Here is a 22,784-nt window from a genome sequence, read left to right on the forward strand (position 1 = left end):
CGTGCATCATACGTATCTAATACCACAGTTCAAAATACATGATCTTCATGTATTCATTGTATCTCAATGATATATTGCTGACTATGTACATAAATCATTGACAAATAAACGTTGAATTGCTTTACCTGTGGTGTATAGTCGTCCTTTTGCCTCAAAAATGTTTTTTTTTTGAGCGATTTTGAATAAGTCTGATTTCGACGTTAATGTAATGCATTGAAGAAAGACAAGGGTGGAAGCCTTGTTTTGAAAGGGTTCAAGCGCCCGAGCAATTTTGAACCCGAAAATCGCATCGCTCCGCTTTCAAACCTCGCAGCATTAAGGTCAAAAGATGCACGATTCTTCTCGTACCTTCCAATCGAAAATCCATCCAAACGGACTGGAGCTAGCCCTCGAAGAGAATCAAAATCCCACAGTATTTTAGCGTCTGCAATGCGTTGCAAGATTCTCATGTGCCAGCCAGAAACCGTCATGTTAATTTCCCTTTTCTGATTGGACGACGTTCAACGAGAACCAATTCAAAATATCTAACGAGGGTGGGGAACCATTGGCGTTTAGTGACCCCTCAACTGTTTACCCACCAGACTCAGGTCGTGTGTCTTGACGCTCACCGGAAGCGACTTACATTTTCGTCCATTGTTCGCATCTCCTTCATCAATTGCATCAAAAGTAAACAGGTCACCCGGCAACATTAAGAGGCCGAGCCAGGCTTTTGATGAAAGCATAGGAAATATCGCTGCACTTTCCCATGCGCACTTCTCGCAGACAAGCGACGAATAGCTAGGCCTTGTCACGGCGCCATCTTTACGGGTAGGCAAAGCGGTCAGAAATTACAGTGTTTGTATGGGAATCCCATGGCAAATAACTTTTCCCAAAATCAAATTTTACGAAATTTATGAATCGCAACGTTAAAATACTGAGCAGAAGATTGTATTCACCAAGTTTGAAGAATGTAGGTTAGATAGAAGACGCTCAATTAATTTTTCTAATTTTCCATACATTTGTCTGTAATTTTCCGCGCCGCCCCTTCTACCCTGCGAAAATTTCGCTCTGTGCATTCAAAGTCTTTTAACCGATCAGCCGGGATTGCAATATTTGAATACTAAACAATCTGTTTACTGTTCATTCATTGGCGAACGCGAACAATGGGCGAAAATGTAAGTTGCTTCCGGTGAGCGTCAAGACACACGACCTGAGTATGGTGGGTAAACGGTTGAGGGGTCACTAAACGCCAATGGTTCCCCATCCTCGTTACATATTTTGAATTGGTCCTCGTTTAACGCCGTCCAAACAGAAAAGGGAAATTAACATGACGGTTTCTGGCTGGCACATGAGAATCTTGCTACGCATCCCAGACGCTAAAATACTGTGGGATTTTGATTCTCTTCGAGGGCTAGCTCCGGTCCGTTTAGATGGATTTTCGATTGGAAGGTACGAGGAGAATCGTGCATCTTTTGATCTTAATGCTGCGAAGTTTGAAACGGAGCGATGCGATTTTTGGGGTCAAAATCGCTCGGGCGCTTGAACCCTTTCAAAACAACGCTTCCACCCTTGTCTTTCTTTAATGCATTACATTAACGACGAAATCAGACTTATTCAAAATCGCTCAAAAAAAAAAACCATATTGAGGCAAAAGGACGACTATGCACCACAGGTAAAGTAATTCAACGTTTATTTATCAATGATTTATGTACATAGTCAGCAATATATCACTCTAGGTGAGGCAAACGGTAAATCTGGTACATTCACTATAAAACAACGATCGGCTACACAAGCAGATTGTATGGGCCCCCTGTGGTCAGACACAGTGGTTGTTAAGAAGTTACTGGAGGACAGTGTAGACGACCAGCAGGAATTCATCAAAGAGGCTAGAATGCTTCATGGCCTTCAGCATGAAAACGTTGTTTCATTCAAAGCATTCTGCCAAAGGCCTTGTGCTATCATGTTGGGATATGTATCTTTTGATTTTTCGCCGTTCGGTGATGACATCGATAAAAAAGTGCATAGCCTTCAAGAATTTCTGGGTTTCGTCGATAAACAAGATGCATTGGAAAGTTTTAATGAGTGTGGATTCGTCGCTAAGACTGCCAAAGATATGGCCAGTGGCTTGCGTTACCTCCACAGTAAGGACATTACTGACATTGTGCATAGAGACCTGAAAACTGCTAATGTGTTGGTGAGTAACCAACATTATAGCAACATTACAAGCGAAGAAGATCTCTCCAAAGAACTGTAGGAAAACCCCATCATGTGCAAAGTAACCGACTTTGGGGGAAAATCTGATAGATTACCAGTAGTCAGTGGTGTACCGCAAGGGAGTGTACAAGGAGCATTATTATTTAGCATTTATGTAAACGACCTTCCAAACATCTGTTAGAATTGTTCAACTCAATGCTATGTGGACGACACAAAACTTCTATTATCCTTTAGTGCGAATGATTCTGCCAAACCTATAGAAAGAGTGAACTCTGATCTACAACGTATACGCGATTGGTGTTTCGACAATTGCTTAATGCTTAATCCTGAGAAGACTAAACTGATGGTCTTTGGCAGTCGAAGAATGTCTCTTAAAGTTCCAGACTTTAAGTTGTCCCTGCTCGGAAAGGAAATCATCCCAGCTCAAACAGTCAAGGATCTTGGTGTTATTTTCGATCCCACACTATCCTTTGACAATCATATCTCTGCGACTTTCTCATTTTGCATGTCGAAACTATCCCAACTAGGTCGCATTAGATTCGCCTTTAACAAAGATCTGCTTGAAACTATAATTAACGCCCTCGTTTTCAGTAAGATGTACTACTGTTCGTCAGTATGGTCGTCCACATCAGCTTGTAATGTTCATAAGCTACAATATGTTCAAAATTTTGCCGCCCGAATTATTTGCAATGTAAAGAAGTACGATCATATTTCTTCCACATTAGGGTATCTACGCTGGCTACCGGTAAAAACAATTATCCTGTACTATCGTGACGCTACCTTATCATTCAAACATAAACCGGGCTAGCTAGGTACCATTTTGATACCCATGGCTATTGGGACCTAGCTATGCCAATCTTTTTGTAGGTTTTGTCGAACACCAATTTTTCAGCCAATAAAACGGCTTCAAACCTGAACTCTACGGTCGCTACATCGACGACTGTATGGGCGCCACCTCCTCTACCAGAGAGGAGCTGACTCAATTCATAACCGCAGTCAATTCTTTTCACCCGGCTCTAAAATATACCTGAGGAATTTCTGACAATTCTTTATCCTTTTTAGACATCAAAGTTTCAACTGAAGGCAACTGTTTATGCACTAGTGTGTATTACAAACCTACAGACTCGCATAATTACTTGTTGTATTCGTCTCCGCCGCATCCACCTCACGTTAAGAATTCCATTCCTTTTTCTCAGTTTCTAAGACTTCGTCGTTTATATAGTGATGACTCTGATTTCCACCACAAATCAGAGTCAATGTGCCAGTTTTTCGATAAACGTGGTTACCCTGATTCTGTCGTTCAAGCGGGTTACCACCGCGCCCAACTTATTGATCGACATTCAGCACTACAAACGTCACAAAAGGAAAATTCCGACCGCATTCCATTCACTCTCACGTTTCACCCTCATAACCACTCAGTTAAATCCATCATTCTTAAAACCTTTAAATTACTTCAAAACGATCCAGAGACAAGCACCATCTTTTCACAGCCTCCGCTCATTTCATTCAAACGCGACAAAAACATAGGCAATTTTTTGGTCGGAAGTTCTTTTCAGACTAATGACCAACCAGACACTTTTAAATGCGCTCGTGCACAATGCAAAACGTGTCCTTTCATTGACAACACTGAGAAAATATCGGGACCCAAACGATCCATTAAGATCACCGATCACTTCACGTGCACCTCCAACAATGTAATCTATTGCATAACTTGCACTTATTGCAAAAAAATTTACATCAGCGAAACAGGCCGAAGACTAGGTGACCGATTCCGAGAACACCTTCGCGACGTGGAGAGGAATGACAAGGACACATCGAAACCAGTCGCTAGACATTTTAATTTACCTAACCATTCTAAGCAACACATGGCAATCTGCGGTCTTTCCTTACACTTAGGTAGCACGGAAAGCCGGAAAACTCTTGAACAAAAGCTCATCTTTCAAACCAGCAGTCTAAATTCCACAGGTATAAACGAACGCTTTTCATTCCACTAATTTATTAGTGTTTTTCTCGTTGCCATATTCCCACCAATCACGTAACTCCTTTTTCTGCCTTTAAAAGCATACACAATCCACAATTCCCCTATTCGCTCCGACGAAGGGCTGAACGCTCGAAACGTCAGCTTTTATAATCGTAACGGTGGCCAATTTACCATTTCAACTTTGTTGATATATTCAAATTATTTCGTTACCCCCACCGACGCAGCCCCAAACAGTTTCTTTGGAAACTATCAGCCTTTATTCACTTTCATAAATGGCTGCCGGATTAATATTCTTTTGTTTAAATTTAAATTAGCCCTTCTGGCCTCGCTTGAGATAATGTATTCTTTTGAATTTTGTACTGGAGAACGAGGCAAGAAGGGCTAATTTAAATTTAAACAAAAGAATATTAATCCGGCAGCCATTTATGAAAGTGGTCTATAAATCGTGCCAACAACTAATCACTGATCGTTGATAAAATAATTATGAAAACTTTTAAGTTAAAACTATTGATGAGCGTAATTATTGTTATCATCACTAGAAGTTTCAAGAAAATTTTGTGTTTTAACTTCTCGGAATTAAGTTAGATTTTTAAATAAAAGCCGGTTAAATATGGAAAATATTTAATTCCCCACTGTACCAGCCAGATCTGTGATTATCAATCTGCTAAATTCATTATTTTCGAAGCACTTGGGACTGCTCTATATATTTAACTAGAAGGCAGTCATAGGCCATTGCAATAGTTTTCGAGAAAACGACCACCAGCCCCTTCTGGTGAGCACAGGCTACAAACAAAATGTCGCCAATTTTTAATGCACATACGTTAGAGTGAAATTATATCTAGGAAGAAGTGAAAATAGAGCACTTTTCCCTAAAATGCGCTTCAGGTCTCCAGGAACACCACACTTTACATCCGAAGGCTTTCCCGCTTTTATCTTCCCACATTTTTCGAATTACAACACGATTATCTGTGATATTAATAACGAGCTAGGTCAAACTAACTTAATCACCTATAGCTATTTCCTCATTCAGACACATTATTGTTTCAGTTAAACAAGATACTTGGTGAGACACGTCTGCAATGTGCACCTGATGATCAAAACACATTCATGAACGGAGTTTAAGGATTAAAACTATGATCTCGCCTCAGAGTGAATCTAACGCACGGCGTTTAAAACGTTTAAGAATTGATGCAGACTACGTGAAACCGTCCAAAGACCAAACTAAGATCATGTCACACAGCATATCAAATGTCTCTTCCTCATTAATATGTCACGTTTGATAAGAAGTGGAAACTTAACTACGTGGTCCAGATGTTGAGAGTTGTTTCTCTAAACTTATGGGGATTACTTGTCAATACGTGCTTGACCAATGAACGTGACAAGGATATCAGAATTAAGTTGTTTACCCGTGTGTGATTTCAAGTAGTTTCAGACTTCCCGTTATCATTAGCTCTGTCGCTTCCTTAATTAAGTTCTCGATTTAGCCTGGTAACTAACAGTTTACATTTCAAGGAAATTCTGTAGGATATAAAAATGCACACACGTTGGAAGATATTTCATAGCAAACATAAAGTATTCAAGCAAAGTAACCATCCGGGCCTAGTATGACGAAGCTTCTGATAGTCGCTACTTTGTTATTTTTCTTACTCAAACCAGGAGTAAGTTCAATGGGAACAACTACCAGTCCTCAACAACAGAATCCTCAGGCTGACGCTGACAAAGAGCCATGTGAGGTAAACTTTGTGCTTTATTCTAGTAGCTCTCAAGAGCGGTTGAGACTCACGCGAATTAATTAAATCTTATGTTCTTGCGCTGAAACTATTATTTCTCACGCAGTTAAGGTTTCTGATTAAATTCTGATTACATGTAATGAACTCCTTGTTTCCTTTGTGCTCGCTTCGAACATTTTCTAACAGTGGGAAGTCTCGCTCAGAATAATGAAATGCACGTCTTAGCTACTAATTCATTTTTTTACTGAAAAATTTATAGGGAAGCATGGTCCCATATCCCCACCCGCTCCAAGAAAGTAATGCCTGCGGTGTCGCAATCGAAGGCTTTGGAATCGAAAATCTCACTATTTGCAACCAAATCAACTCTAGAGCTCTTAAAAACTAACAAATTTAAAAACTGAAAAAAGACTTTTAACACTCATGTCTGCCAAGCCAAGTGCAAGACAAATCCTTTATCAATCATTAGTTTTAGAACATCTGTTGAAAGATATGATTTCATAAAGATTTACATTTTTATCACAGTGACTTGTGTTGCCATTGAAAACTAAACAGGGGTCAATCTTCGTAGATTGATCGTCGATGGAAGGAAACAATACACAAAAGATCGTCGTGACAGTCATTTGACTACAGTCTGTGTGCCAAACAAGCCCTGATGTTCATTTAAACGTTTTCTGGGCTTTTTTTCCTACGCGTTCTCTCGTTGACGAGCGTCGGATCGTGACACCGGATACCAAAAAATGTTTCAAAGTTTTTTAAATTACATTTTTTATATATACGCAAATAAAGTAATTATATTTCGGTGAAGCCTCTTTCTTTAACTTTCATTGCCCCTGTTTACCATACAACCTATTAGCTGAATAATTGTTCTGTGTATGGAGGATTTTGCTCGCTATTGCCACTACGCACTCCAGCTGCGCATAAGCCATGTTCGTGCATGTTCGGGTGGAAAGACTCGTCTCCCGCAATGATCACGCGAGAGAGACCAGCCGCGATGAAAGGGATGTTTAGCCCCATAACTTACGGGTCAAATTGGTTTAATCGTGCAGCCTAAGGTCAAAACTGAAAAGAAACTCTATTGGACAATTGGTTCCCATAGAAAAACAAGATGAAATGAGAAATGATATTTTACACATTAACTTCAATCAGACAGCACTTTACGGACATACCATAGTGTAACCATGATATTTAATTTACCGGGCTGTGGAAACGCCAAATTGTCACTGGGCCTTAATTACTTAAAGTAGAGGCTGATAGTATGCTATAAAGTAGTATAGTTCGGGTTTCACTTTATAGCCATAATTCGCATCGCATCGAAGAATCGGAATGTCATTGACTCGGAAACTTATTCCGTCGCCTCTAAGACTTTGATATCCATTATTTTTCGAACAGAGTATTCGATAGCATATTCACTTTTCATTTTGAGCTCCAGAAGGTCTATCGAGGTCGGAAAGGAACGGAAAATCCGACCTTAAAATTTTGAAAGTCGGCCGCATGGACTTCAGTTAAATCATTTGTTGTGATCGCATTAGTACTACTTAGCATGGGGAGGTAGGGGGAAAGCCTCTCTCACACAAGGCAATCGCACTACACGGTTGCCAATGTTTTTTCTCACAGGGGAGGTGTTAGGACACCTTGAATAAAATGCGATGACAAATTTAAAAAAAACCTGAGATAGCTTAGAAAACGCGTGATGACTCTTTTTGTTATAGCACCGAACAACAGTTAGACCTCTACAAACACAGAGCTAATTTTCCATTCAGTGCAAAAACTGTTTTGCCAGAATTTATGATTTTGTAAGTGAGAGTGATCAGTAATAAGTATTAAGTATTTTATTTTATTCTATGATTTTATATTATAAAATCCCCTGATGAGTGAGCAATCACGAAACAGGTTTGTAGGGATAAAAGCGTAGTCTTTGTATTTTTCTAAATCAACACTCAATCTAGCACGTCGATCCAATTACCTTTTTTTCTTTCCAGAAATCCATCTTTGCTCGGGGATTTTCAGGGATTCCAGGGTCCAATGGCATACCAGGAGTGCCGGGAATTCCTGGGCCCCCGGGGTTGCAAGGACAACCGGGAAAAGATGGAGCCAAGGGAGAGCCTGGTGTCAAGGGACCAAGAGGCATAACAGGGACAAGAGGAGAAAAAGGAAATCAAGGGTCACGTGGTAAAAATGGAGCACCTGGAATGATGGGAATAAAAGGAGATAAAGGCAATGAAGGGTCACATGGTAGCAATGGCCCGCCAGGAATGAAGGGTGCGAAAGGAGGACTGGGGCCTAAGGGAGAGAAAGGAGAAAGTGTGAATAGTGCAGTGTCACAGACCAACTGGAAACAGTGTGTGTGGAAAAAAGATGATGGTAGAGATAGTGGAAAGATCAAGGTATAGAAATATCTAGAACATGTCATAAAAAAATTTGGGAGTTGGATTAAATAAATATTTTTAAAATTCTAAAATGGAAGTTAACAAAATTAATTTGTATACAATTCTGTGCCTCATAGCAGGCAGGAAAAGTACAAAGTCATTGAATTCTTTCCTAATGTGTACCATTATTATAAAATTTTTTTGCACTGATACTGTCTTCTTGCCATTTGTTCCAGGATTGCTCATTCAACAAGCTGCAGTCTGATACAGCCATTAAAGTCTCATTCCAGGGAAATATGAGAGTCCAAGGCACTTCAAGTAAATGCAACCGGTGGTTCTTCAAATTTAATGGAAATGAATGCAGTGGACCAATGACAATTGAGGCTGCTGTGTACAACCATTGGCCATCTGGTAATCCCAATCTGCTTCACCACAGATCATTTTAGGGATTTTGTGAAAACATCCCACAAGGCAGGGTTACTGTGGAGTTATGGGTAGGAAAGTGTCCCAGTGGTCATACACAGGGTGATGCCGCCACTGGATGGGGATCAGTATCCCGAATAATGATCGAGGAAGTCTCTAGAGCCCAGTCCTAATTTCTCCTGTCGTTTTCAGACAAGGAACGGTGAAGACTATTCCATTTTGTTTTTTCCGTCATCCTAGCTCGATCTCAAGATTTTCTCCTATTATCGAGGTCCCAAAGTAAATAATATATTCTTTTATGTCGCTGAAAATGTTTTCTCTGAACATTTCCCCTACTTTTTGCGTGAATGAGATGACGTAATTTCGTTTTATTAACAGAGTTAACAAGGTTGCTGATCTCTTTTCAGTCGCGTGCTAGACTTCGCCGAGATGGAGGGACTACTCGTAGTCTATAATTTACAAGTTTTCACCAAAGTGGAGGTGGTAGATGTTTAACGAGCAGTGAAGGGATGGAGTAGATATCCACCCTAGAATTGAAAAGTTATTTTAGTATAGCACAAAAAGATGAATTTAACTCGTTTATTCCTGCAACGGTTACGATATTTTCGGGCGCAAATTTCGTGTGCGTTTCCAAGAGGTGAATATCAAAAAATAATCGGAACCTGAGTAGTCAATCAGAGCGCGCCCTAAACGCTAGTCTCGGTAAATACCAATAGCAATTATATTATTATCACCATTGTCATTAACATTACTATTATTGTCATTAATGTTATTATTAAAGAATTGTTTTAAATAAAAGTTAATCGTGCTCGAACATCTTGCAGGTACAAAGCTTGGTCATATTTCAGCCATTATTCATTGACCGACCGGCTAGATCAAGTGACATGTATTGGTGGTTCCGTTTACTGATAGGAACTTACCTCAAAGAATTTGTCAAACTTAACATAAAGTGTGCTATCAACCTCTTGAAGGCTAGATTTTGAACAGAAGCGCGAGGTCACTATGCTAAGTTTAGAAAGACGAGTTGACCATGGAATACATGTAACTTCTTGTATCAGCCAAATCTGTAGTTATTACTCGGCTAAATCCAACACTTTCGTAACGCTGAGAAATTCCCTAGATATTTCACGTAGAGAAAACTTCTCTAATTCCAAAGAAGGCCAAGGCCACAATGAAAATTAACAAAGAAATTAAAACTTGTCCTCTCTAATGAACACTAGCTAGCTAGGGTCAGATAAATCATGGCGGCAATTTTGGGCATAATGCAATGGTCAAAGTATGGAGCTTAACGCCGGGATGAAGACTTAACTTCGTTTACAGTTAACTGTAGCCTGAGAATGTCAATGGTAAGCCTGGTCTGCTTTTCTTGTTTCCACTCTAGAAATTTGATGCAGTAAAACGTTGTGTTCTGAACTCTGGTAGACCTTTATTGTTAGCAAGGGGGAGGGGATCAGCTTTAGAAACTCTCTACGATGGCCAATCAAATCAACTGATCAAACCAATTATCTTGCAATACCCCCTTACTGATACAGCCCCAGGTTTCTTCAGAAAACTACCCTCTTTCAACATCTAAGGACTTGCCCGCTTTTATCCTGCGCATACCGGTTTTTCAAATTACAGCACTGTTATCTGTGATATTAACGCTGAAGGTGGTAAAACTTCAGTTATCTCCTCAATCAAACCGGTTATTCTTCCAGTGTTTATTAGATACTCAGCAAGCCAACTTATTAGGACCTTAGGAGGGAAACAAGCACGCCTGAACAAGCACGCCTGAACAAGCACGCCTGAACAAGCACGCTGAGTGCAAGGCACCACATAAGCGCTGGAGCAGGAAGGGACGATGGGGGCTGTAGCCCCCTCCCACTTAGAACAAAAATTTGGTGTTTTGATGCGAAAATATCGCTTAAATGCGAAAATATCGCTTAAAATTTCCAAAGTATTTAGTCTCGTGATTTTTTTTCACAAATCCTTATATCAGCATCGCGCTTGTCAAAATAATATGTTGTAAAACATTTTTTGAACAGCTCCGCAGTTCAACTGCAGCAATTTCCGTTAAACTGGACAGCATATCTATAGGAAATTTGGGAGCGAAATCGAATGCGAAGCTGAAAGATTTTAGGATGTGCTATTTTAGAATCTGTCTTGAATACGTGAACACTATAATCGACTGCAGTTCAAAACAATGTTGGGACGCTAGTAAGAAAGTACCTTAAGCAAACTCGTCAAGCGGAAGGCGCGAAGAGCCTTGGATCACATAGATCAAAGATTTTTCTTTAATGTATCATACCTAGCTGCTGCAACGTCTGGTTTCTCTCGCTGATTAATTCAAACTCTAAAGTCTTACTCCAATTCAACTTCAACCCCTGACTTTAGACTTCATGATAACTCCAAATACAACTTATCACTATCAATCGAAAGCTAGACGCTTATATTCTCACTTGGTTGTGTTCTCTTAACTTTGAAGGTTGACACCACACCTGTGATTTTTGGGAGAGAGCGGCATATATGACCGTGTGATAAACAATCTACCGCATCAGAGGCTTAAATCAGTGATAAACTCCACGGTCAAAAAACAATCACAGATGTTAACCTTACGTAGGAGAATATGAACAGTTCAAAGTCTCTTGCCTTACGCATATAACTAGGCGTTATTAATCAAGCTTGTTCGGTTAAGATGGCTGGAAATTAGCGGAGTTATTTTTCGCATTTCTTTGGACGGAGACAAAGTCGAGGTCCATAAAAACGCGAAAAAAGAACCCGGCCAATATCCAGCCATCTTGACCGAACATGCTTGGGTAATAAAGGATTTATCATATAGCAAAAATATTTCGCTTTATTGTTTACTTCGAGAGCCGAGAAAAGCTATAGGGCGCTTTGGAAATGAGTAGGAATGTGCCTGTGGCAGTGTGAAAGATACCCCCCTCCCCCACGTTGCTAAACGCCCTGCCACCTCTACACCAAGGCTTAGATGACAAAAGCTTCTTCTTTGATGTATCATGCCTGGCTACTGCAACGTCGACAGTATTTTCTCCCTAATTAACTCCAACTCTAACCTAACCTCAACTTTAACTACTTTAGACTACAACTAATCACTATTAACCGAAAGCTATGTGCTTATATCCTCCTTTAGTTGTTTTCTCAACCTTGGAAGTTGACACCACACCCGTGCTCTGTGATAGCGGCACATATGACCGTGCGATAAACAATCTGCAGCAGCGTAACCAGAAAACCTCCACAGATGTGAACTTTACAGTGGTAATTATGAAAACCAATCAAACTCTTTAATTATGCATAAGGTAAGTGAACCCATGTGTGACGTGTTTATTCACTTCCAGGGTTACAGTTATCATTATCACTCTTTCCAGTAAACATTTTTATTTACATCGCAATCCAAGAATATTCCAGGTTAAACTTACACGTTCATATTTTGAACGAGTTTTTTTTAGCTCTTTGACGTAACGTGTTAAAATAAATGATTGATTGATTGATTGCTTGATGATTGATTGATTGAACTAATTTAACATTTCACTCACACTACTTTCACTTTGTAAAACTGATTATAAAAGTTCATCGTTTGTAATACTCGTGCTATCTGTTTCGCTAGTGGATGAGCAAGGTCCATGTAGTTTAACCAGGTGCCCATTGGGCTCCTGGTTTAACACGCTGCTCTAAACTGGGTTCCTCAGTACTTAAACAGGGTATATGACCTTCGTCCAGTCCAGTTCTCGAATGAATTTTTCTTCAACACCTAAATTATATAACTTCGTGGCACAAGAAATTCTCAAAGAATGAACTGTTTTCGGTTTAATTTCTTAACAACCAACTTTTCTATGTACTCCGTGAGCTTCTGTACTTCTAGCATTAAAACATTCGAGCAAAAAAAAAAAACTTCCGAAGCTTTAAAAAACAAAACACACCACTCATCACACTGACTAGCTTTCGGATCAAGGTTCAAAATTATCCGAGCTTTTGAGATCATGGATCACAAATATGGATAACAATAGGAAAAATGTATATCGTGGAATCTAAAACCTGAGTCAATATTTTTTTATCACGAAACCCGCGTATCTCCCTAAAACGGGACCGAAGCTCTGCGTGCCGTCGCGCTAGTTTGCTGACGAGAATGACGGGATATAAAAATAACTGCTAATGTGGTATAAATTGGCCACAATGGTGACGCTTTTATTTCACCCCACATCAAGAACATTGATATAATAAACATCACGCAAAGGTGGGGTTAAATATCGGCCACCGCCACAAGAATGTGGCAACCCCACCAAGACGACCGCAGTGCTTGGAGGGCAACGGTAACAAACCTAATAGAACAAACCTAATAGAACAGTAACGATGCGAGCCCATGACTGACCATCGTTACGTTCCACATGAAAACGATAAAGCTGTGTAAATGAGATGAGCGGAAGCGGGCACAGCCCGAGTAACATACTAACGATGAAAGCAGTCTGGAAAGCGTATCATTATCCAGACACAGACAACGTAACCGAATAAAATGTCTGTAGTCGTTAAGCAGTCGAGAATGAACCGACAGCCCAATCCCTGACTCGATTCATCCAGGACGCAATCTAGTATTAAATGTCAGCTTGTCGAGCATGAAAGGATAAATTATTCTAAAAGGAAGAGGCGAACGAAAATTAGCAAACTAGGAATGGACAGCCGTACAATTGATAAATTACGCTAAGGCGAATGCACCGCAGGCAAGAACACGAAGAGCGTAGCAGCTCATGTCTGAACTACATCATGATTCATTCATCCCCAAATACGAAATTAGTTGGCATGTAAAGTGCCCGACCTGATGTAGAGCTTCAACGCGTCGGACTTCCAGCGACTAAGAGCCCGGATTTGAGCGTCGGAGAGGAGCGATTTGACCGGACAGAATGGAAGGGAATCTTCGCGTGCAATAATGATATCGTAGGGCCGGTTGTCTGTGTTATGTTTAAAGCGAGTGAGTGTGATCTTGACCCTGCAGATGGCGGCTGAACTCGCAAGAAAGCTGATGATGCAGTACTGGACAGCGCTACTAGAACAATCACGGCTTTTGGTCGCTAGCTCTCCGACGCGCAAAAACCCATAAAAGGCTAATAAAAACATAGTGGAAAACGTAGTGTGCTGAGAGGCCGAAGAGTTGGTATGGTGCAAGGAACGAACCAGTTGATGGAGAACAGATCGTGTAATGGGCAGCCAAATATCGGCCGACTTCGAGCGACTAATAGCCCTCAAAAGTTTTTGAATGACGAATGTTTTGGTAGGATCGTGTACACCGGCTACTTTGTGCACATAACTAATAGCGGAGAGATAAGACGTTACTGTGGCGGGTGCCAATTTTCGTGCGTTTAGATAGGAAATGAAAAGGGCCAGGGAAGTGCAATTCAAGGGGAGAGAGCGGAAAGCTGAATTGAAATAATGGCTGTAAAAATCGTTAAAGACTACCCACGCTCTCTGATACATTTTCCGGGTAGCGGACGATAGTGACGACTCAAGCAGAGCCCTCAAATTAGTGACCAACTCTCCGGCAGAAGGCTCTCGGGCACTTTCGTGGGAAATTCGTGCACTCCCGGACACAGTTCCTTGAATTTGTCGACCTTGACTGACAGCGGTGATTTCCCCTTGAATGGCCCCGCTGGAGGAACGCTCCCCATCACTTTCAACGGGAAGAATTGAAGGTGCTCTGGGGTCTTGTGGGTCTGTGCTGTGGGTCCCTCCGGTTCCCAACGCTTGTTGTATCGCCTGTGAAATGGTCGTCGTGATGGAGGTGGACAGAGCTCGCAGATCAACGGAGATCAAGTTCTGGTTGTGGTCATTGCTCCGGGTCTGAGTGGCAACAGCCACGTCTGGAGAAACCTCAGAAAGGTCGGAACCTCGCGTGCGTTTCGTTCGTCTTTGCGTGTTGGACTCATCAGAATGTGCACGCGTCGTCCTTTGCGTGTTGGACTGATCGGAATGTGTACGCTTCTTCCTTTGCGTGTTGGATTGATAGGAATGTGCGCGCTTCCTGGGTGGCATAGCTTATCAAGAAAATTTCTTTGATCAGAAACGAGAATACGGTAAAATAAAGATTAACATTGAATCGCAAAGGGGCAGCACTGGAAATAATGCACTTCGTAGCGACGGTTATGAACTTAAAAGTCACTGTGAAATAGCGCCAGACGTAATATCATGCTTAAGGTAAAGGCGGAATACTGAGTGCAAAGGACACACCCAGAAACTGAGCGGTCGGAAAGGATTGTACACTTTTGTGGTAACAGCCAACACCTAACTTTGGAGCCGGAGCCAGTAAAATAAGTATACGTGTGCAGCCAGAAGGTGTACATACGTTTCGTACGTAGTAACGACAGTATAATAAGTCGTGTAATCAATAAGTCGTGTAATCAAACAGCAAGCTTGCTCGGGACCGTACTGGAAGAATAGCGGCCCTCAGTCTTTTTTGTACGCACCTCGCTGCGCTCGGTCCGTACTGTCAAGAACTCGGGCCAATATTCTCCCGGTACGGCCCTCGCGCTTGGTTAATAAGATATAGATATCAAGCCGGTCTCGGATCCGACAGCCTCCTTCTTTTATGTATCAGGACTACAACATTTCCTCTCTGATTAATTCAACTCTGAATCTAAATCGTAAAACAACTTCTTTAGACTACAACTTTAGCTAAGACTACTGAATTGCTATCAACAAAAAGGTATTTACGTGCTTATATTCTCACCTGGTGGTGTTTTCTTACCTTCAAAGTTGACACTATACCTGTGCTCCACGCAAGATAGCGGCACATTTGACCTGTGATAAGCAATTTGAAGCATTTTGATAAAAGGCTTAAATCAACGATAACCTCCATAATTAGAACACATTTATTAATGTGAACCTAGCGCTGATAAAAAGGTTTCAAGTCTTTTAAAAATAAACACTTAAAATAGTGATAATTATAGAAACATCACATTCAAGAATGGATCAGCAAGAACCACAAAAATATTATTCTTAGTTTAACAAACTACTCAAAAGAAGTCTGCAATTTGTACCTTTAAAACACGTCAACAGATTTTGAAGATGAAAGTTTATCACACCGCCTCGTGATCAGCGTGCATCGAAAAGAAGGTGTTTGAAAAGTTTTGCGCTATTTCAGAATTGATTCAACGTACACGATTACCGTAATTGACCAAAGGACAGAGGATATTGAGATGTTAGGGGAAACTATTTAGAGTATCTCGCAAATACATCAATTAATTCGATGCTTCAACAACTCCCCGGGAATTTGAACTTTGGAAGATTGATTTGTTCAAATTCCCGACCCCCTTAGCAAAAATTATGTTCACATGCCGCACCCAATGTTTTTATAAGAGGAAAAATCAGCGACTACTACTCTCTACACCTTGACCAAGCTTTAAAACCCAGACCTTGTAGACCAATTCTTATTAGCCATTCGTTTGCTAAAATGAACTGTTTACTTATCACCCCACCATATTTTATAAATCCGCTGGAAATACTTGAAGCTTCTGGTTCAAATTCCCCACCCCAGCCAGGCAAGGTTCAGATTTCCCTTCCCAGGCATGGACGACGGTAAAATTCTATAAGTTTTCTGGGGAGGGGGATGTTGAAGCTATGTCGAAAACGTGAACAAGCTGTAGTATGCTTCCTTTTTAGGTCACGGTTTATTCACTTGAGTTAACGATTATGTTACAACGCTTTTCTTAAATCCTACTTACAGCTCCTCGCATATTTGAACAAAAAGACATTAATAACGTTGTATCACAGGCACATGGAACGAGGCCATACATGGGTGAAAACACGTGCCGCATACAGATTGTTTGATTACGTAATAGATAAACGAAATCCCTCATTATTTTGATTAGTTTAAAACTAATTATCTTCTCATACAGTTTCCATCACTTGATCGGCGCGTAAGGAGAAGGTACCGAGAGTCTTGGATCACACAGGCTTCTTCCTTAATATATTATGCTTGCTACTACAACGTCTACGTAATTTTCTCTATGATTTACTCCAAATCTAACTCTTAAAACTCTAAAAACAACTTTTTTATACCAAAACTCAAGCTACTACATTATGGGATTTTATTGCAAATTTCGCAACGTGCGAAATTTGCAAGAGGGTATCGCGCTTCATACATTCCTCATACAACACACCTATTCGGCATATTTCGGACAATATCGACGACAACCTTCTCAAACAAGTGAAAATGTGTGAAATGCAGACTTTCGTGTCCTCGATTTGACGTCACATTACCCACTAGAGCCATTCCTCTTTAAACTCGGTCGTGGGGCAAGATGGCGGCCGATTTTTCCGTATTTTAACTGGGCACAGAAAATTAAAGATTTGAGCAAATTAAAAAATTTTTGCACAGAAATACTCCAAAAAATAAGCTTATTTCGTTAAGCGAAAACAAATTTTGGGGTTTAGGTGCACTTTAAGATTTTTTCCTAGCATTATATTTTTCTATTTCGTATATACCTTTGTCATATTTTACAATCTTTTATATATAATATTAGATATCCTCATTGTTTATTTATTTATATTTTTTGACCTTTGGTTACGACCTCCCTGAAAATCATGTTTGTATGAGGGGACATCCTCATTAAAGATCACTCTAACTCTGCTGAACTCCAACTTCAACTACTTTCGACCACAACTCCGACTACAACTGATGACTATCAAGCAAAGGCTACGCGCCCATTTTCTCATTTGTATAGGTAATTGCATGGGGCCGAGTAAAATTAAGGATTAATATCACTTGTGTTTGCGGGCAATTTCTGCAACTTCCGAAAACACAAGTGATATTAATCCTTAATTTTACGAGGAACCATGTCATTACTTGTTTATAGTATAAGGGGAAAAATGTTTTCTTACTGATCTCGCGCAAAACGGGACGCCATTGTTACAAAACAAACAGAAATTTCTTTACCTTGGCAGCCGTTGCTAAGCGATTTTCAGCCAATCATTTTCAAGTAAATTTGCTCGGGGCAATTACAAAAATTAAGAAAAAATGCCCTCTGTCTTGACCAATCACAATTCAGTAATTTTGCTCCTTATATGATAAGGTTATTTTATTAAACTTAGGAATCAGTGACACCACACAGAGTATTCGATAGCATATTCACTTTTCATTTTGAGCTCCAGAAGGTCTATCGAGGTCGGAAAGGAACGGAAAATCCGACCTTAAAATTTTGAAAGTCGGCCGCATGGACTTCAGTTTAATCATTTGTTGTGATCGCATTAGTACTACTTAGACTGGGGAGGTAGGGGGAAAGCCTCTCTCACACAAGGCAATCGCACTGCGCGGTTGCCAATGTGTTTACTCAAAGGGGAGGTGTTAAGACACCTTAACACATATCCTCTGTATGTAAAAAAATAAATAATCAGTTCAGTGTCTTCAAAAGATTTGGCAAACTTATTTCTACCGAAATTATGCTTCGCCTTTATAAAACGTTTATGTTACCCCATTTTCACTACTGTTCAATGATATGGCACTTTTGTAATTCAGAGGACTCTGTTAAACTGGACACCTTAAATAGACGTATTTTAAGATTGTATTTAAGGACTGGGACTCGAACTATGATGATCTTTTAGACAAGGCAGGTGTGTGTGGATTAGCCAACAGGAGTATACAAAATATGATGATTTGTATATTCAACTGTCTCCATCTGATAAAGCTAAGATCTACTGCTTACTCTCTAAGGAGCACCAATATTTTATCGCTTCCTAAGCCGTTTACAACCACATATGGTCTAAATTCTTTTAGCTATTCATCTGTTAAGTACTAGAACTCCCTCCCTGACCACTTTAGAAAGACTGTAGATTATTGTTAATTTAAGCGCAAACTGTTAGTGCATGGTTTCTGTTAATATTACATTAATATTAAATTATATTATTATACTAATGACCATTATATTATTATATTATTATATTATGAATTATTTTCTTATCTTTTTAGCCTTGTTCTTGCTGTAACTTTTAAAATTAGTAATTAGGATCGGAGATACTAGCTTGTAAGCTACACTGAAATCCGAGGATAAATAAAGCTTATGTATGTATGTATGTATGTTGAATCATTGAATATTTCCCTCCACGAGAGAACACCCCATTCTGTCGGCTCAAATTTCGCCAAGAAAAAAAACACGAGGAAAGCGAGACCATCACACAATTCGTTACAATCTAGGAAAATAATACGTAACTATACTTTAAGATATAATTTGGATATATCAACAAAGTTGAAATGGTAAATTGGCCACCGTAACGATTACAGAAGCTGACGTTTCGAGCGTTAGCCCTTCGTCGTTCGCTCCGACGAAGGGCTAACGCTCGAAACGTCAGCTTTTGTAATCATTACGGTGGCCAATTTACCATTTCAACTTTGTTGATATATCCAAATTATTTCGTTGCCCCCACCGACGCAGCCCCAAACAGTTTCTTTCGAAACTATCAGCCTTTATACTTTACGATAGGCCCATCTAGAAAGTCGTAGAATAAGATTAAGCTGTCCATGTATTGTTATTAAAAACAGAAAAGATAATCAATGTTCTTTTAATTTATTGATGTGGCTATACCCTCAGATGGGAATACTTTCGTCCAAAAAGCTTTAAAGTGCAAAGATTTAGAAATAGAAACGGCTCGAAATAGAGACATTAGAAAATAGGTTATTTCAGTATTAAAGGTGCTCTTAAGGAGACTGTATAATGAATCGAGAAGAAAATTCTTGGGTTCGAAAATTCTCGTAGAAGGCACAAAAAAGTGGCCTCAAAGCCATGATACTTGAATTAAATGATACTATACTTCATTGAGAAGGGTGAACTTAAATGCTGTTGTTGGATTTATCCCACAGTCGCCAACTCATGTGGTGAAGTTGCTAAAATAATAAATAACAAGCAGTTTCTGGATGGCGAATACTGGCTAAAAATTGGGGAAATGGAATTTCAGGTAAGCAATGAAAGTAAGAAAAGGGCAAAGCATGATTTGAATTTGTAACAGTATTGCAGGTGAACGCTAAGCCTTTAATCCAGCTTATGCTTGGCGATGCAAACAAATTAAAACCTTGTTCTTTCTTTAATAGGTTTACTGCCACATGGCTGACAACAACCAAGACTGGACTCTTATCGCTCGATTCTCAAACAGCGATGGCAAGAATTGGATGCGTGATGATGGGAGGTGGTGGTATGACCAGCAAATTGCTATTGGAACAACAAACAACCCCTCTATGAACAATGATATGATTTCACCAACGTTTTGGTTAGCCAGTGGTAGAGAATTAAAGATTACGCGCAGTGACGACTCCACCTACACCCCTTTGTTACAGACCACAGGTAATTGTTTGAATGGCCAAACATTTCGATCTAAAATCATAAGTTACGGTGACTTTAGAAATGGCACAGGTTGGGCCATTGATCAGTGTCTTGGAAACTGTACGGTTCAATATGGAGGACTGTACAATTCAACAGATGGGTTTCAACAGGCTTATTGCAGTGGACTCATCCAAAGTGCCAACAAGATCGGCTTCTGGTGTGACTGGGGTAGTGGTGATGGATCAGTGATGATGATTGGTGGAGGAGGAGAGGGATGTGATCGTGCAGATCATGGGATTGGAATCACAGAAGCTGACGATACCTCTTTTGATGACGAGGGATGCAGTGAACAAGACTTTGGTTATGGTGTTGGTCGTGGTAATCGCATTTCAATCAATCTGCTATCCCAGTCCTACTCGATGAACCTATGGATCCGTTAAACACAGTGTTACGGTATTTTCCAAACCGACAGAAAAGTACAACTCATACTATCTCTACTATTTTATTGACTAACGTAATAACTACGGAGCGATATCAATAACCAGTACAATAACTATCCTCTTAACTTACTTACGGAGCGATATTAATACCAATACAATAACTACCCTCGTAACTTGAAGCTCTCTATAAATATTATAACTTCAATCTCAGTGCACCACTTCACAACTCACGCGGTTCTCTTGAAACTCTTGTAACTTGTCGACGTCCACAATACTTTCTCCTACACAGCGTTCCACACGGCTGACTATTCCAACACTAACTCCTCTGGGCTCTTCGCAACAGCAGTACTAACTCACTAAAAGGGCCTCGCTTCAACTGATCGCGACTCCTTACATATCTTCTACAAAAGTTCCAGAATGTTCTAGAGATCTGTAATATACTGCTATTTTTAGTAACATTACACTACTATTACGTCATAACGAAAATCTGCTGACTAACGTTTCTAGAAAGTTCTATCAAGACTTCTCGCTCAGTCAGCATGATTAAACGTTCTAGAAACTTCTTTATTCTATTTTTAGTAACTACGTTACGCCACGCTCTCTAAAGAAATATGGGCGCTCTCCATAACACACAGCTAGAGCGTTACTTTTTAAACTTAGTTTAGACCTGAAGAACTTTGCAAAGGATGATGTTATTCATTTAATGTAGCACTGTGATCCAAATTAGAAGAACATTTTAAAATGGTCAGTAATAGCGCATCTTTTTCCTCTCACAGCAGAGATAAAATGACTTGACCATCACCCCAGCAACAACACTAAGATCCTTAAACATCTTCAGCTTCTCATTGTCAATAAATTAATTGCCATTAGGATTTTTCTGGGAAAATCAAATTCGATAGAATCAGTTTGAGTCAGACTCACAACTCATCGATCTTTCAAGGAAATGTGAAGTATTCATTGATGATTCTTTAGTAATATCAGATATAAAATGTGCAAGATGTGTTTAATGTTTTAACTGAATATTTCATCAAGAAATTTTTGAGACTTCATCAAGCCTTCCATAAATTCCGATCAAAAATCACAAGTTATGGCGACTTTAGATAAATAATAAAGAAATGGCTGATACATTTAATACTCACTTCTCAACAATTGCAGGCAAGCTGAGGAATTTGTTGCCTGACATGCCTTTTGACATCGCTAAGCTGAGTAACTATGTAAGATCGCGGACGGACGAAAGCGTTATCTTCTCTATTCCATCAATAACAGAAAGAGATGTTGTTAGTTACCTCTTAAAAATCGATTCCAACAAATATACTGGAATTGACGATATCAGTTCTCGAATGCTCAAATGGACCGCTCCATTTATTGCACCCTCAATTGCAAAGTTGATCACCCTTTCTTTTTCTTTAAAAGTGTTTCCCAGTCGCTGGAAAACTGCCAAGGTGACACCGATCTTCAAGAGCGGAGACCCTACTGACGTTACAAACTATCGTCCAATATCTTTTTTGCCCATACTACCTAAGATTGCTGAGAGACATGTTCACAACGCACTTTACAGCTTTCTGTCCGAATATGACTTAATTTATACTAGACAGTCAGGCTTTCTTCCAAGACATAGCACAGAAACTGCCTTAATCAAGGTCATCGACGATCTCCTATTCAACCTCGATAATGACTGTGCTAGTGGGATGGTCCTGATAGATTATCGTAAAGCGTTTGACATGATAGATCCTACCCTGTTCCTGAAAGAAACTTGAATTTTATGGGCTTAGTACGGAAACCCTCTAGTGGTTTACCTCTTATCTGAGAAATAGACGCCAACTTGTCAAATTGGGGAATAAACAATCTAATGTTGCCAACGTTCCTCATGGCATTCCCCAGGGGTCAATACTCGGCCCCTTGTTATTTATCGTCTTCATCAACGACTTACCCTTTCATGTTACTTCATCTACAAGGAGATATCAGGTGGTGTTTTAAAGTTGCAGAAACGAGCAGCTGGGGTAATTTCTGATGCTGACAACCAAGCGTCTAGCGTCAAGCTGTTCAATAGATTTCAGTGGCTCCCTTTTTATGAAGAATCTAAAATAGCTAAATGCTGCGTTGCGTACAAACGTGTCAAGCGTGAAGTACCCTTATATACGGAAGGCTCTTTAATACTTAATAGTCAGCAACATGATCGTGCTTCAAGATATAGCAACACTAATTTTATTTTCCCAAGATTTAATCGTATGACCGAAGGCGGTAGATCATTCGTAGTCACTACCCGTAAATTTTGGAATAGCTTAAGTCTAGAACTGTGTCATTAGAATCTTTTAAGAACAATTATAGAAACAACCTTCTTAATGTACAAAGGAAAC

General features: G+C 39.9%; 3 protein-coding genes across 3 annotated transcripts; all 3 read left to right on the forward strand.

The window, feature by feature from the left end:
• The first annotated feature begins 1,780 nt into the window (after positions 1-1,780).
• On the forward strand, positions 1,781-2,233 carry LOC148730531 (uncharacterized). The gene has a single exon (XM_088761811.1). It carries the CDS (start codon positions 1,781-1,783, stop codon positions 2,231-2,233), a length of 453 nt encoding a protein of 150 aa, XP_088617937.1.
• A 3,446-nt stretch (positions 2,234-5,679) lies between these two features.
• Positions 5,680-9,507, forward strand: LOC111320434 (uncharacterized). Its single transcript, XM_088761308.1, has 3 exons — positions 5,680-5,907; positions 7,884-8,288; positions 8,507-9,507. The coding sequence occupies exons 1-3, from the start codon at positions 5,779-5,781 to the stop codon at positions 8,714-8,716; spliced, it is 744 nt and encodes a 247-aa protein (XP_088617434.1). The 5' UTR covers positions 5,680-5,778; the 3' UTR covers positions 8,717-9,507.
• A 9,962-nt stretch (positions 9,508-19,469) lies between these two features.
• On the forward strand, positions 19,470-21,550 carry LOC148730532 (uncharacterized). Its single transcript, XM_088761812.1, has 2 exons — positions 19,470-19,625; positions 19,759-21,550. The coding sequence occupies exons 1-2, from the start codon at positions 19,470-19,472 to the stop codon at positions 20,425-20,427; spliced, it is 825 nt and encodes a 274-aa protein (XP_088617938.1). The 3' UTR covers positions 20,428-21,550.
• The last annotated feature ends 1,234 nt before the right edge of the window (positions 21,551-22,784 follow it).

Source organism: Stylophora pistillata, chromosome 5 (assembly GCF_964205215.1).
Source record: "Stylophora pistillata chromosome 5, jaStyPist1.2, whole genome shotgun sequence".
Lineage (NCBI taxonomy): Eukaryota > Metazoa > Cnidaria > Anthozoa > Scleractinia > Pocilloporidae > Stylophora > Stylophora pistillata.